Below are 17809 nucleotides of genomic sequence, written 5' to 3'. Positions count from 1 at the left end.
GACACTCATGCTTCGAGTGTTGGTATGTTTTTGTGAGTGCACAGGATGAGCTTTCGCTCGTTCTCGTGCGCTGGGTCTTGTCATGTCAGCGTGCGGTTTAGAGTTAACCGGGCCGTACACTTTTCTGTCCACGTGTGTTGTGTTCGCTGGCCATGTGCTCGTGTTTTCGGAATATTTGGTGTGAGCTTGTCATGTGTTTCCTTGTGCCATGTTCTCTCCTGTCTATTGTCTGGCCCCACCCATGTTGTTACGCAATTATAGCGTTACATGGTTTAGTTGCCCCACTTGTCCTCCCTTGTTTGCTCCCTATTTTTTCTTCTTGTGTTTGCAGTCCTTATTTTTTGCCAGATTTTTTATTTTAATTAAAAAATTTAAGCCCATTAATCTGCATCGAGTCCGGCATCTTCCTTTTTCTATCTCCCACCACTGGACTTTCCACCCGTCAGCTACAGTATTGATCCAGCATGCACACTCTCGCTACATCCGTCAGCAAGGGACTGACATGAGGGACTTCACCTGTGGGTGGACCATGAGGACTACAATGAGCCAGATATCAAGGAGGTTTTCAAGACCTGCCTCGATTAGCCTCTTAGCCTGTGGGAGATTGAGAAGCTGGGGAATCTTGGCTTCTGGGATTTTTTGTATCCCATCATGGGGAGCCTGAAGCCCTGAACCCCCACCCCAAACGGAGTTCCACCACACTGACTGTTCCCCTCTTCCACCTGCAGTCAGTGGAAGCCCCAGCCCAGCTCTGCACTTGATGCCTGCCTTGCCTGTGCTGCCTGCCCTGCTGACTCCAACCAAGCTCCTGGCTCTGCCCTGGCCCTCCGGCAGGACTCCAGACCCACCAGAGCCCACCTGGTTCATCCCTGGTCCCTCCTAAAGACTTTCTTAAATGCTCTGCCAGTACTGGCTTGAAAAGGATTGTGAGCTAAACAAAACTGGCTACGAAAAGGATTGTAGCCAGCATGAACACCAGGTCAACAAAACACCTACAACATGCTATAATTTGGAATGTACAAATCATAATCTCTTATAAAGTATGACGAGAATGCAAACTAAGACTAAGCTAAGCTTACTACAAAAAAAGTAAAGCAAAGACAAAGAGCTTTCAATACATCCTGTAAACACTGTACTTTATAAATATTTTTCTAAACAAACTCATTCTACAGAGCCATAAGATTGTATTGCTATTTTGACATTTCATTTTACAAAGATGTGAGCTTTCTGTTCAGCCACTAAATATTACAGCAGTGGAATATAAATGTTTGTGATATCAACTGTCAGATTCAGAGGATTATTTAAAAATATCTGTTTTTGCAAGTACTCACGTATACATAGTCATTTTTGTCTTAAGTTATTGTAAATGTAAAATGGGGGGAAAAACACAAGGGGCCATATCTTGCACACTGACATTAATATCATTCCTATTTTGCACCCGCGCAAAGTGGGCTTTTCCCTCCACAGATGCACGTCGGTAAACTAGGAAATGAACTTGCGCTCCCTGGGTGGATCGGCGCAAAAAGGAGGTGTTTCGGCGCAAATATATTCCCTATTGCTAATTTGCAGTTCCAGAAAACAATTCCACCACTAACCAGAATTAACTTAGTCTTAAGTCAGTGGCGCGTTGCGCGTTTTTCGTTATGCTATTTTAAGTGCGCATGCTTGGCCATAAATGCACCGGGTGCACAATGCACATACACTTTGATTCTCTCATCAACACAGATGCAGCAATTTTTATTTTTGCAAATCATACATTATAACATGGAAAAATATTAACACATGAGGGAAATCATTGTGGTGTCCATGAAGAAAATGTAGGCCTAAATCTAGCTTACACATTTACCAAATTTTTCAGGCTAATTGTAGTAATGACAGATCATACACATATGTATATAATGTTTCCGCCGCTGATTTGGGTGGGTTTCTCCAATACCCATTCAACGTCACTTCTCTGTCTTTCACTGCCCTGACAAGAACGTTGGTCTCCTCGGCTGTGAACCGCTCCTTGTGCGCGGCTGGTAAAACCGGCATAATAATATCAATCCGCCATGCAACATGTGCACCTGCTCTTAAAGGATATGTTGGATGACGCTCAGATTGGTTTATTCCACGTTACGCTCAAACCACACCTAAGAATAATGAGGCTTGTTATGAATACTTGAATGATGATAATGAATACTTCAGACAAACCCCTTTTAAACTTGCGTTGGGCACAAGAGTCATTTATCCCGCCGGTAAAATAGTAACAGCGCACAAGACCCGCCCACGAAGTTACTTCGCGCTTGACACTTGCATTTCAGATCATTAAAATAGGGCCCAAGGTCTCAAGATGTGTTTATTAAAAATGTAACTGATTTTAACTTGAGCACTGCATTTTTTAGAATGCCGTGTCATGCTCGAGACGCTGCAAAAGACACAAGACAAGAGCGCAACCGTTATCTCCATCTTGTGCGTGTTTACATTGGAAAACAATGGAAAAGTAGTGCAGTGGAATGGAAAAACTCGTTCTTTGCGAACGACCCCATATTATTTCAGCAGTATACAGTCTGTATCCTGTGCACGGTACGCAAATTATTAGTATGCATAGAATACCAAGTTACTACATTAGCCCAAACGATCAGTATAAGAGAGCATAATGCATTGAATTCTGTCACCCACAATGCAATGCACCTGACTTGACTTTTCATTTCCAGTGCAATAAATGAACTGGAAGTAATAACCAGCATTTTTTGATAAATAAAACAATAAATTGAAAGTATTAAATTAAATTAGCTTTTATTTTAAAACATAATCACAGGCAAATGACAACAAAATGAAAAAATGTAGTAAAGGTCAATTGACAATGAACACAACCTGAGATTTACTCAATAAGATTTTAAAAGCCTTTCAGAACATTAAGCTGTTTTAGGAGTCCCAAACAAATTGTCATTTAAGCTTGGATCAAAAAACGAAATCTTATACTAAGTGAAACTGCGTCAGAGAGTGCACATTTGGTGCAATAGCTGGCAGTCAGTCAGTTCTCTTGGTCTTATCACGTGTATTTGGGTCGTTGTAACCAGTTTAGCCTGACAGGATGCTGTTTTAATGTGTGCTTACACATTCATTGAGCGCATTGAAGAGGATGTGTGAGGCAATAAGGCCATACAAGTGTTCTGCGGACAGCCTAACACGCCAAAGATGTGCGCTCGTTCTATGGACGAGGCCTGTGAGAAGAAGACAGAGTAATGAGATGCTAGAAGGACAGCTATTAATTAGTCTCTATGTTTTGGGGTTAATTGTGGTTTCAGAGAGGTGATGGCGCTATGTGACACACTGCAGGCGGTGAAATGGTTGCTACTAGCATTAGAGCCGAGACAGATGCTGTAAACACTTTCATTAGGCAGCCAGCCACCCGTAATGAAGGAAAAACACTCCAACATCACGATCAAACTCGCTCACGTTTTTATTTTCATTGCCATCGATTTGAGTATTGCAATGACAGTCAGGATGTCACACCAGACGTACTAATGTACTGATGAATGAACACAGGGGCATCATGCAAATAAAGAAAAAAAAAACATGTAGTAAATGTGTTCCTCCTACATTGTGTTAAAATAGTTTATTGAGACTTTATTGAGATTGAGTATTTACTCACCCTCATGTTGTTCCAACCCCGTAAGACCTTTGTTCATCTTCGGAAAACACAAATTAAGATATTTTTGATGAAATCTGAGAGCTGGATCACTCGTGCATACTAGTCCATAGGCTTCTTGAGGAATTGAAACTTGCTGGCCTCGAAAAGTTATTAAAGACATTGTTAAAATAGTCCAAGTTTGACTTCAGTGGCTCAATCTTAAGTTTATCAAACGACGAGAACAGGTTTTGTGGCCAAAAAAGAACAAAAATAACGACTTTATTTCAACTATTCATTTACTTCTTCTGCATTTTTCAATCTTAGTTCATGTTAATTTCAACATTTACTAAGATACAAAGGTTGTATTTGTTAACATTAGTTAATGCATTGTGAATGTGAACTAACATGAACAAACAATGAACAGCTGTATTTTTTTTATTAAATAACATTAAAAAAATATTAATAAATAATGTAACAAATGTATTGCTCATTGTTAGTTTATATTAGTTAATACATTAACTACTAATGAACCTTCTTGTAAAGTGTTACCGTTTTAGTTATGTTGTGTGTTTTTTAGTTAGTTTCAATTTTAGTTTTATTTATTTAAGAACAAGTTAAACTAAATTAAAAAAGAAATGCTGCATTTGCATACTTCAGCTGACATTAGGTTTATGATTTTTTTTATTTGAGTTAATGTTTATTTAATTTCAAGTAACAAAAATGTTTTTATGGTTAACTATTATAACCACGTTATGTGTTCTGCAGGAAAATAAGTCACACCGGTTTGAAACGACATGAAGGTGAGTAAATTGTTCAATAAAAATAATATAAATTTTTAGGTGAACTATCCTTTTAATGGCTGCATGTGAGATCTCTCTCTCTCTCTCTAAACTGCAGAGAGGAATGTCAAATCAACTATGACAACCACACCCCAAACTGAAGCTTAAGGATCCGTCTGTACAACACACCCCTAAGGCTACTGAAACAATAGCACCATCTCCTTTTTGGTCTGTACCACATAAATGTAGATTGAAACACTAATCAAATAAGCATTGATACTGAAATTGTTCCTATACTAAAATTCCCTAGTATCGATACACTGATACCAACAGCGAGCTGATGTGTGTGTGGGTGTGTGTGTGTGTTTATAAATGTATGTGTACAGTTGTCATTTTTGTAATGTATATGTATAGATATATGCATATATCTATTCTATATATATTGTGTTAGTATTTTTTTTCTCTAAATAAACTTCAACCACCAATTAAGCGAATATATCTGAGCCCAATTCAAATATTATTTCCTAGTAAGAAGACAAGAACTAACATAATACAACTAAAATAAAATAAGATATATAACAAAATAAGAATGAAATAAAATTTAGGAAAAACTGGATGGCATCACAAAATTAACAAGTCAACTGCAAAATTTGTTACAGCAGCTTATTATTTAATTATTTATAAACTGACTAAACCAAAGATTTTGAAATTTCAGCCAACTGCACTGCCAATGCTCTGACAGTTTGCAATTGCACACCCAGTGTAGAAATATATATCTGCAGGCTCTGATCTCTTAAAAATAACCAACAAATCTAGAAAGGATTGTAACCAAAAAGCAAATCCTTCAGTTATAAATTTTCCAAGCACCAGCTCTTACGTAGGACTCCACAAAACAAATACACGGCCGACATCCATAAAATTACATAAATCTTGTTTTTACATTTTGCTTAGGTGCCTCACAAATCAAATCTGATTGTCATGATTTAGTTAAAACACTATTTGTCAGCATGAAAGCAGATCTGTAGATGTGCAGAACATCTAAAGAGCCCAGCCATCTTCACAGAAGAGCTTTAAATAAAAAACTGTTAAAACACTGATGAAATGATGAATTCCTTGGATGTCTGGGATTTCAGGAGCAGTAAGGGTTTTGACTGAGTTAAAAATGCCTTTGGCATTCGATGGACTTTTCTCAGCCCAAAAGGAGGGGCTCCACTTGAGTATACAGCTTGATAATCAACCCAGTAAGAACTCAAGCATCCAAAAGAGTCGAAAAAGTCTTTTTGTCTTCAAAAAAGTTTACCACTGTCAGCATCCTCCCTCCTGTTATTTGTCTCCGGGCCTCTAGAGGTCACCTGTGAGTCTTACGACCCACTTTCTAGTGATGGGAAGTTCGGATCATGTTACTGACTCGGATCTTTGAGTCTCGTTCAGTAAAATGAATGAATCGTTTATTGAGTCCTTTCGTTCATTTCGGTCATTTCATAACTATATAATTAAAATGTCATGTTAAATATCCCAAAACAACTAGTACTTACGAAAATCTTAATTACATTAGTAAAAATAACATAAATAATAGGGTAATGCAGCCAAAGCCAAAAGCAACTGAAATAACTGTATTAATTCGTTGCTGGGTCTCAAGTTCAGGCTATTGCAGTCTGACCCTGTTATAGTTCACCTCACCTCCTGATCCGAGACGTTCTTTCCTTTGCAACTTCATATTTATCAGGTTTGTTCTCCTCCTCTCATGTCTCGAGACGTTAGCTGTTGACTCGTCAGTGTCTGACTCTGATCTGTGCTGTCTGCTGGACCGTGCCATGCGATATAGCAGGACCGGAAAGATTAAAGATTAGTTCATCTCTCGAGTCCGGGTTCGGCCGGGTCCGAGTCTTTCGTTCTTCCTGTCAGTCCCATAGAGCCTATGCTGTCAGCACCGGAAAGAGAAATGATTAGTTCATCTCTCGAGTTCGGGTTCGGGGCGAGTCCGAGTCTTTCGTTCTTCCTGTCAGTCCCATAGAGTCTATGCTGTCAGCACCGGAAAGAGAAATGATTAGTTCATCTCTCGAGTTCGGGTTCGGCCGGGTCCGAGTCTTTCGTTCTTCCTGTCAGTCCCATTAGGTCTATGCTTTCAGTACCGGAAAGGGGAATGATTAGTTCATTTGAGTCTTCGGGTTTGAGTCCGTCGTTCTTTTCTCACGTGGCCTCGGGTCTCGCATCAAATACAACATTAGATTCGTATTATTGACTGCGTCTGAATGTATATTGTGTTATAGGCATTAAAATACAAAATATGTTCAATAAACATTATAAACAAAGGTTCCATTATTCCTTATTATTGTCCCTGTCCGTCTCTTTTCTATATTATGCATCTGTGGTGTGTTTTATTATATATTGTACATTAATTAACTACTATTATAGTATACATCATCTACGTGCTTGTTTGTAAAAAGTTTGTGAATTAGTTTGTAAAAAGTTTGTGAATTTGGCTATTCAATACGGTGACAATTCACGTGACTAAAGAACGAAGGACTCAAACCCGAAGACTCAAATGAACTAATCATTCCTCTTTCCGGTGGTCTGACAGCATAGACTTAATGGGACTGACAGGAATAACGAAAGACTCGGACTCGCCCCGAACTCGAGAGATGAACTAATCATTTCTGATTGCGCAATGCGCATGCGCGGGTAACACTACTTGAACGAATCACTCCCTGAGACAACTCGGTAGTCTCGAGTCATATTAAAGATTCGTTCAAAATGAAAGAATCGTTCATAAACGACACATCACTATCACTTTCGGGTCTTGAAACACTGGTCTATCAACCACCCAATCTCCCATTTTTCCATTCTCTCAATTCAACTGCATTCCATGTGTGCAGATCCTAACACATGCCATGGTCTTCACTTGAACTCTGGGAGAGAACATTCTTATCCTCCCCGCAGTGACGTGCCACACTAAAGCGTTCGGTTCCTGTCTAATAGTGGTGGTAGTGATGGTCAGAGGGTCTAGGAGCACTGCCCTTGGGGCCATTCATAACATCCAAGTAGGAAGCAGCCTAACAATGCCTGGAAACAATTGGGATGAACATTCTGTGAAGTTCGATAACAGCTATTGTTCCATGCTGAGATTGAACTGGCGCCAGTGTATCCTGTAGTACCGAAGTGTCAGGCAACTAAGGGGGAAACGGGGAACTCGATAGTCTAACCTCCGTCCTTCCTATAGGATACACCCCTTCGTTCACTTTCACCCCAGAAGTACTCGTGTTTCTAAGCAGCACAGAGAAACAACAAGTTTATTCATAATATCCGACTTCCGCACATAAATAAAAAAAAACATAGGTGAGTTATTTCTAGGGGGTGACAAAATTGACCCTTACGGGCCCTCAAGAGATTAAAACGGATGGAGACGTGAAGGTCACTGACGTGTGTGAATCTGGAGTCATCTCAACATGGGAAAAAATACAGGAAGGATCAAGGTCTACACTTATAAGGAGTGTTAAAAATAAAAACACTTCATAACAAAAGTTTCCTCTAGCCTTTATCTTTATTTTTTTCTTGCTATTAATATACACTGCCAGGGCAGAAAAAAATTTTACTGTTCGGATTTAAATAGGCAAAAGCAGTTCATGTTATATGTTTGCCAACAGTTCTTCTGTGTCTTCTAGTGTGTATCTTTTAATTTCTTAAACAACCATGTAGGAAGAAACATCATATTTAAAAATGTTCTTCTTCAGAACCAGTTCCATAAAAAAAAGATTTATTATAGAAATTATGTAAACTAAATATCGTTAAGAATTGTAAATAGGAATAGGATCTGGAATTGTTACTTATAACTTATTATATTATAATTATACCTTATCTCATAGTCAATCATATTGATCTGTTGTACATTAAATAACTTTGTTTCCTAAATTAACACTCCCTTATAGCATCCAGTGAGCTATTTTGAGCTTTGTTAGTAGCTTGTAGTGTCGTAAACTACTTTTTAAAAGGGTAGACAGACTTTTAATGACTTTAAATTATGTGTAGCTAGTAGCTTGGATAGCTAAAGTTTCAAAATAGTTTCCTCCACATTGACGAGGGTGAATAAGCAGACAGACTAACTATATGACCCAGACTGAGCCTTGCAAATCGGATACGAGTTGCTACACAAAGCTCATTATTTCTATAATAAAAAAAAGAAGCATACTGTACTAGCTAATCAAAAATGAGCCAATTCTCTAAGCCAAATACAATCTTTCATCGGGGATGTGGACGTTAAGCCACAAACTTAAACATGTAGTGTTTTTATTCTCTCAGTCAAACTAATGTTTCTCCTTCCCAGCTGTGTTCCTAATCCCCTCTGAGGACAGATAACGAAGATCATTTTAAAATGTGTGTAAAATATTCAGTGCCGGGGGAAGCCCAGCATATTCAGCACTGGCTGACAGCCTGAACAGAAGCCTCGGTGCTCCCCTAACAGATCTAGTACAAAACATGGACTTTACACTGACAGCAAACTTCACAGGTTTGAAAAAAAGGCTGAAACTGTTCTCAAATCTCCAATGCGCTCTCCATTTCCACTGTACACAATTACACAAGCATCTTTAATAAAACATTCAGGTACATCATCAATCTTCACTGGTTCCCGTTTACCTAATGTGCTTTTGCACTAGAGGAATGTTCTCCCTCAGACTGTGAACGAAGCTCTTTTACACCAGATAACACGTCAGCAGCGTCTTACGTCACCACTGAACGCGGCTTGACAACAGAACAGGAAGAGAATACAATTGCTGAATAAAGTCGTAGTTTTTGTTCTTTTTGAACCAAAATGTATTTTTGATACATTCTAACTAACCCACTGATGTCACATGGACTACTTTGATGATGTCTTTATTTCCTTTCTGGACAAGCACAGTATACCATACATACATTTTAAATGGAGGGAAAGCTCTCGGACTAAATCTAAAATATCTTAAACTGTGTTACGAAGATGAACGGAGCTCTTACAGGCTTGGGACGACATGAGGGTGAGTCATTAATGACATAATTTTCATTTTTGGGTGAACTAACCCTTTAAATAATGACGGTTGGCTTACATCACTGGTGGTGGTGTCAATGCAATCAGGAAAATAGCCCTAGGAGAAAATGTAGTCTCCGGTTTGCTAGTTCCTATAACCCGGTCGGTGTGAAAGCCCCTTATTATTAGCCTATTTAATGCCTCAATTCCCCACAAGCTGAACACAATGATGCTTGGTTATTCAGTTTAGTGTGATTGGTTGGTATATGTGAGCATTCAACATTCATTAAAAAGGGGCCTCATCTGCCTTTTAGACTTTATTAATTCCTCAACAGCGATGGACTTTAATCTATTTTGCTGTATCTAACAGACAACATTGAGCAAAGCAGCTCAGGAAAAAAAAAACAGAGCCAACACTTCCAAAAGAATTCCAAATATGAAACAAAACCACTTTTGTACGGCTGCCAACAAAACCGCGGAAATCTGCAAAAGAGACTTTGGCATCACATCCCCATGCAGTTACCACAGTCTCTTCTTTCTCACTATCTCTTTCTCTCCTCCTCTTTTAAGAGGCAGCTGTGCAAGAGGCCTGCTGATCTGGCAGTCCTCAGTAACTTTCCTCTTTCTCTGGATCAGACAGTGGCTGCAGTCGACCACTCGCTGCAAATCACCTCCAGACAGAATTAAGCAAAGCAATTCTGCAACTCCCTCCACGTGGATCAGGATTGAGGGCGAGGGACAGGCTTGAATCCCTGTTGAAATCCAGCAGCTGGACAGTCATGTGTGAGACAAAAGCTCTTAATGTGATTCAATATTATATAGAGGCATTGGAGACAGAGGGACCTCTGCAAATGATTAAGAATGGGAGAGAGAGAGAATGTGTGAGGTCCTCAATGTAGAGGGATTATTGGACAAGGAAAATGTATTTTACTAATCGTTTAATCCCACAGGGATTAACACTTTATTATTGTCAAACCGATACGTTGTGTAGAAGCCCTCATGAAGCTTTGGATAATGCTAACACTAAGAAATTGCATATAGAAATACAATACAGAAATAACATTTTATGAAATAAACCTCTTAATTCCTCAAACCACTTTTAGAGTTAAAGAAAATGATTCCGCATCCCGAAGCAACCGCAAAAATGTTCCTTACCAGCCAATCAACAACTGAGCAAAAAAAAAAATCATTATGAAATGGTATTTGCCATTTTTAACTTGAATGTGCAAGGGTTACTGTGTCTGTTTGATACTGAAAACTGGTATTTGTCATTATATTATTTTAATTTATTATCATATTGATAAATACACTGCTTAGTTTGAAGCGCAAATAGTTTTACCGTTGACTGCACTTTAATATTCTGCAAGTTATTTACAGCTATCCTCTAAAGTCTCACACATTCACCGAAGATAGCTTACTTCTGCATAAGATGAATGAATTCCATAATACTAATGCTTGATTAAAAATTATAAACACAGTGCCTGTATTTTAATGTAAAGATGTTTAAAATATATTTGAGAGTGTCTTTCTATGTCTTTTTTATGCAGCAATATACTGCTATAGTAACTTTAAGGGATGTATGCAGCTACTGTATGAATCTAAAGGCTCTCCTCTCAACAAAATCTGATTACAAGTGGTCACAAGAGACATATCTGTGATGCCAATGCCAAGAGTAAACAGTCTTTCTCGGCCAACCACCTGTGATCGGATCAACCGTGACTGATGTCAGTGGCCCAATTTTATCTGGTATTATGTCACTAAGGCACTGAAAACATAGTGTTTTTTACCCCAAGATTATCTTAGGTTCAAATTTATATGTAAAAGATATGTATAATGTCATTTCTGATGTCTTAAGGCATTGCAACAACAGCTTTTGAGGTCAAGTGCCAAATGGCAGAGAAGAAAACCTCATAAAGCTGCACAAAATGTACTTACTTACTCTACACATTCCGCCATTTTCTGACAAAATCCAAACAAACAAAAAAAAAATTCAAAAAGGGACTTTATGGATTCATTACCTTCATAATCCAATCCATTATAGACGGAGAAGATAATTCTTGTGGTACACACAACAAACACTACGAGGTCTCAAAGCTGTTTGAAAACAACATTCATCTTCCAGTATTTCTTTGCTCTTTAGTGCTCTGTGGTTTTATAAGTTTCAGCAGACTCTCAGCAATATTGGACCCCTAGCCACAAGTCCTTCACCACTAACCAAGCAGCAGGCCGGGACTGATTCTATCATTAGATAATACTTTTTTAATCTGTGCTTTTGGCCAAAAAACTCCATCCCCACTGTCCAACTGCAACTCAGCAGACATGAGTCAAAGCAGCCCGAACGAGGATTTTATCAAAGTACTTAACAAGGACTTCAGCCAATTCCTCCTCCAGCATTAATAACCTCCAGGCAGTCTGTCCCTCAACTCCACTAAACAGATAAAGCAGAGTTATGAAAATTAGCTGTCTGTTATTGAAAAGTCGATGAGTTGAGAATGGTTTTAGCCAGTGGCGTAGCCTCATTTACATGTCCGGTCCCCTCAGATTTCTGATTGCTTAAAAAAAAAAAAAAGGTGTTTTATTAGGATTGATAGATTGACCAATCAAAATGCTGCGCGGTAAAATGCGGCTTATTTTCAAACTTGATTTGTTTATATAACGTGTTGCGCGTAACGTATGCTGTCATCTTCATCTCTGCGTGAGAGTTAATATGCCGTGACAATGGCAGGCGCTCAAACTCAAAGTACAATATTACACTTTTTTTAAAAAGCACGGAAAGATCAACTTGATATATATATATAAATAATGTTGCCCCCTCATTTAAAGACGGGACCCCCCAAAAATAAAATTCTGGCTACGCCCCTGGTTTTAGCATGTTGATATGTGGTTTAAATGATTTGTAAGTCAAAACAGCCCACCTCTATCTATCTATTTTTGCCTAAAATCGAATTGCTCACACCTGCCTAAGAAAACACAGTGAGAGAGGAACGTCTTTTCTTTTTAAAATGGGGCTGCAGAAAGACCACTGCCAAACAGAACAGAGTCTTGCCTTCAGACACACATGACACCATATACCTGGTCCAAAGAACAATTACATGATGTGTCCCATGCGTTACGTAATTGTGCAAGCTCAAGGGCTTTGCCCCAATATGCAAAGTTCTTCCATATGTTCAAACACACACCCCTTGGCATTTCGAATTGAATGTATGAACCAAACTGTTGGAGACAGCCTCATCTCAGTGTAGACTGTAATGTGCGACAGGCCACTCCGACTGATCCTGTCAGGTTAAAATCACAAACAGCTACACAAAGCACCGCACACACCCCGAACTACTGCACAAACAGGGCGGTTGCGTCATAATCTGGAACATGGTTCATGCTTTGACACAGAAACTTGGCTTACTTAACTGCAGCTGATCACCTGACTTGTTGCTTCCAGCATGGTTGGTGATGGCCATCATTATTGCTGAAAATAACCAGCAAAATTACTGCTAACTAGGGATGGGCATTCGATTAAATTTTCTTAGTCGATCGTCGGGAGAATTAACGATCGACTATCAATTAATCATTAATATTTTTATATTCAAATCCGTTATTTGTTTAACTTTTTATAAATTAAAAATGCAATGAAAATACAAAAATACAGCGCGTTTTTCCTCGATTAGATCTTTATTACAAGACGATCAACTTGTGGAAGTTAAACTGGATGTTCGGTTAGGTTAAACTTGAACATATGCGCTGCGGTGCTCTAAGTAGGGCTGCAACAAAAGATTATTTTGATAATCGATTAATCTAACGATTATTAGAACGATTAATCGACTAATTGTCGATTACTGTATTTTGGCGGCTAATCAGTAAGTTTGGAATGATTATTCAGTTTTTTCAATTAGTTAAAACATTGAGTTATACATATTCTTACTATAATATTAAAAAAGAAAATCAGTTCAGGTTTTGAGCCAACTAAACAGGTCATTCTCTTTAAGTTTTCAGAATTCAGTCCAACTCAAATCACATACAAATGCTCTCTAGGCATTGTTTAATAGGACCACTGCTTTTCTTAAAACTGAAACAGAAAAAGGGACATTTACTACAGGACACAATAATGGTAAAATATTCATCTCCAAATCATTATTATAAATATAATTACATTTTTTTTACATGACAATTGAGCTGAAAGAAACGTTCTCATTCACCTATTAATTTACAGTGTGAAAAAGAAAAAGTAACTGCCATGATATTCTTCCTAACATCTCCTTTTGTAAGTCTTTATGATTATGGAACAAAATATAGGGGAGTGATAAGACTAATAGTGTTCAATAATAAAAACAGCCCTGACTCCTAAGCTCGATCAATTTAAAATAAATCATCGCATTACTGTTATTATATTATTATTGATAATATTATGACTATTATTAGTAGTATTGCATTATCTAATAAAGAGATTTACGTTACCACTAGTTAGTTAGCTCCAGCTGGAGAACACTCGAATCTCACCTGCTCCTCTTGTGTCGGGGGTGTTTTAAGTGCTCCAACATGCATGTTGTGCTCCCATGAAAAGCAAGTTCCTCCTTGCATGTATTGCACATGACAGCATTGTTAGTTTTAAGTTTTGTGAAACTTTCCAATTCCCAAACCTTGCTAGTTCGCATTCGTTTGCACTCCGTCATAATTCGCACTGTTTTTTCTTTTACCGCAATAGCGTTTGTAAAGGGCTGCATTACAAAGTTAAACAATAACTTAATACAATAAAACTACAATAAACCAAAAACATAATAATACTTAGATCTGACAGGTTTTGTCAAAATGTAACTCAAAAAAAAATTTAACCTATCCAAGGCAGTCGAGAAAGAGCGTGAGAGAGATTAGCCTACCTAACAATCAATTAGGCAAGGCTACTTAACAAAGCCTCATAAAAATAACTAGTAACTCACATACAACTTCTGCACCAGTCTACTGATTTTTGTTGAGAAAGATAAGCATGTTGAAGACATGATCTGGGGTCAGACGCGACCGCAACCTGGTGACCGTCAAGTCTTGTTTATACTTTCGCGTGGCTCTGAGTCTGCAGCGTGAATCTCCGCAGACTGCGCGCGCACCTCCCTAAACGGACGAGGCGTTCATACTCGATGCGCTCGCCTGAACACCGAATACTATGCCGAGCGCACCGTCGCGCTCGTGCGGACGCGTAACATGGACAGCCCCGGGAACCTTATTCCGTTCACCGTCCACTCACACTACGCAACGCAACCAGCGCGTTTAATCGATAACAAATTAAGGTGATCGACGAAATTTTTAGTGATCAATAATCGATCGTCGATTAACCATGCCCATCCCTAGTGCTAACACAGTCTGTCACACACACAGGCCTGAAATCTTTCCGCTCACTTCTCAAAACATCTCAAGACTCTATGGTAATGTAAACATTTTTACCCTTGTGTGCCGGTGAAAACGAAGATTTGAAACGATTATCGGATAATAAGTGGGAGAAGAAAACGGGTGGGATTCTTCTTGAGGGTGTAAATATATTCTGCGTGATGGTTTGAAAGTGCAAAAATGAAATAAAAAGAAGTACTTAAGGTTACGTACTTCTCTGGCAATGCTTTTGGTTCCAGCAGCGCTCGCTGAAGTCCCCGTTGATGGTAGTGAGGGGGCAGGTGGTCTTGCCCAGAACCGTGCCGGGGCAGACGTCTCCGCACTCACGATCATTCTTATTGGCCACGATGTAGTTGTCCTCCACCGAGTCAAGGATCATGGACCAGTCGAGGGTGGAGAGGTAGCAGAGGTCAGGGTTCTTCTCCACACGCACGGCACCACGGGTGATATTCATCAGACTGTGAAGACCGATCTCCTTCAGCTGCAGCATCTCGAACAGCACGAGTGCATAGTTGAAGAAGAGATTATTTCCTCGCACCACCGTGAGGTTGGGAAACAGGTCGCTGAGGCTCTCCAGGCCATAGACACGGAACAGGAGCAGATAGTCTGTCACTACTGTCAGCTTAGGGTAACTCAGGCCACGGAAATCTTCTGGTTTAGTCGTGAACATAAGCAGGATCTTTAAGTGGCCTTCGATCACAGTGCAGTTCTCCAGCACCCGTAGGTTGGTCACGTTATTTCTGATGTCTTTACTTGGGCAAACTGCAATGACAAAAAGGACAGCGAAATGTTAATTGGTTCAGTGAAAATCTACACAAAAGTTCTGCAAAAATTGCTTACAGATGATGACCTTTAGTTTAACAGGATTTTTACTGTAAAGATCAAAAACAAGGAATGCAAAAATGTATTATATAGAAACGGATATCATATATCATATAAAGGAGATCATATACAGAACCATAAAAAGTTTTCTGTCACACAGTTAAATTTTCCCTTTGAGCTGATACCTTCCATATGACAAAACATGGTTAATGAAGATAATAAAAGCTCTTCATGCAGAGATGCTTTTCAGGTGAATGCTTTGTCTAAGGAAGTGTTTCCCAAACTTTTTTGAGTGGCGTACCCCGAGGCATTTAACATCCTTCTGCAGGGGACAATATCTGCCCCCTTAAATTGATTTTTTAGTGCATTTTTACCTTTCTAAAATAAATAAAGTTTTAAATAAAAAAAAAGTTCAATAGAGAAATATCCAATGATGGTAAAAACGAAGTAATACTTTTAAATATTTAACTAAAACTGCCAGTAGGTGGTGTTAAGACATTTATTCACTTAGTAACGAAGCAAGTAGCTGTATTCATCAATGAGTCATTGAATCATTGACTCTCACGATTCGTTCAAAGCCGCAGATTCATTCACAAACACGGTATGTTGCAGTTCTGCTGTGGCTTTTGTTGGAACTATTATTTTATTGCAATTGAGCAAACAATACTGACAATACTGTGTTTAATATGTACATCACTTAACATGACCATTTTGTTTGTTGAACTGTTGTATAAAATCAGTCATATTTGGTAAAAATTGCATTCTTGCTCATATAATATATTATCAACTTTACACAACCAAGAACTCACACAGGGTATGTTTTTGTATCGAAGAGCATTTGAGATCTGCATGCACAGTCTGTGACTATTTGCTAGTAAGTGCTAAATTCCCACTTTTATAAAGGTACATTTTTAAGTACAGCATAAATAATTGAATTTGATTGGATGTCAAGTATTTCCCTACGCCATTTTGCCTGTTAGAAATACATGCTCGTTTTTAATGTTATTTTAAGGTGGGGTAGAATGAAACGAACGGCAAAAATCTGCATTTTGTTCACGTACCCATCTCACGTATAAGTTTGGGAACCACTGGTTTAAGGTTTTAGGCAAAACCCTTAGATCAATTGATCAATCGATAGATAATAATAACTGCATCAAGCGGTCAGATTAAAATAGATTAAAATTAAAGAGTTTCTTCAAAATACTATGAAACTATAAGTTTCTTTAAAAGACTAAAACAAAACAAAAAAAACGGTGCATAAATTAACAGACAACAAATAACACACACAACTGCTCAATTAAATAGAGGTTACAACAACATGAACACATAAGTTCTACTTCCAGACTGTTACATAACTAATTAGAGACTTTTGTTTCCTGTTAGTGCCCAGGTCCCTTTTAAATGAAAAATGGCCCCACTGCTCGGGACTTTAAAGATTCCACAATGGTTTAAACAAATTACACGCATACATGAACTCTGATGTGCGGTCAGCTTATGCATAACTGAGACCTTTCAAACACATGGGCAGTCAAAGCATGAGGCATTGGAAAGGTCAAAAATACCTTGCGCTGGCTACTTGTTTACACTACTTATAACAGTGGCCCCACCACAGGGATTAATGAATGTGGCAGTACGGAAGTTTTGGAGCACGAGGAAGCTGAAATGCGTAGTACAACCCAACTGACATGCATGTCCTCTCTCTCTACACACACACACATAATGTGCAAAACCTCTACACTAACACTTATTTTTAGCACCACACTCCTAATACACGATGTACAAATGGGGTGCCTGGCACTTGAAAAGAGTAGCGTTGAAGCACGTGAAAGGAAGGGCAGCAGAGTTAAGAGAGAGACGTGTCCTGGTTGACTGTGTGTGTAGTCATTAATTTTATACAGAGAATCCCTGAAAGATGCTCTAGCTAAACTTAAACACTGAACGTCAAACAGTGAGTAATGCAAGTAACAAGCATGCATTCATTTAAGAGATGGATGCTTGAGTTTAACTGAATTTTCGTATGTGGAAATCCACAAACAACCATGTATAGTATGTAGATCAAATTTGTTTTAAAAGACAAACATTCAATTACATTAATTAAATTATCTATCTGTATATAATTACATTTATATTCTCCAAGCAACAAGGAACAGAGAACGAGTTTTTAAAAGGTGTTAAATAAATAAAAGAATAAACAAAACCTAAAATAACACAAGAAGTAAAAGCAGT

General features: G+C 38.5%; 1 protein-coding gene across 1 annotated transcript in view; it reads right to left on the bottom strand.

Moving 5' to 3' along the window:
- insra (insulin receptor a) overlaps window positions 1-17809 on the bottom strand; it is a 51439-nt gene that overhangs the window by 28123 nt on the left and 5507 nt on the right. Inside the window, exon 2 of the mRNA XM_039654640.2 lies at window positions 14975-15523. Coding sequence (XP_039510574.2) covers window positions 14975-15523 — 549 coding nt within the window. The remainder of the gene's footprint in view (window positions 1-14974; window positions 15524-17809) is intronic.

The sequence above is a fragment of the Pimephales promelas genome, chromosome 5 (genome assembly GCF_988280905.1).
Source record: "Pimephales promelas chromosome 5, fPimPro1.hap1.1, whole genome shotgun sequence".
NCBI lineage: Eukaryota > Metazoa > Chordata > Actinopteri > Cypriniformes > Leuciscidae > Pimephales > Pimephales promelas.
The sequence above is the reverse complement of the archived record's forward strand: the minus strand, read 5'-3'. Positions and strand labels throughout refer to the sequence as shown.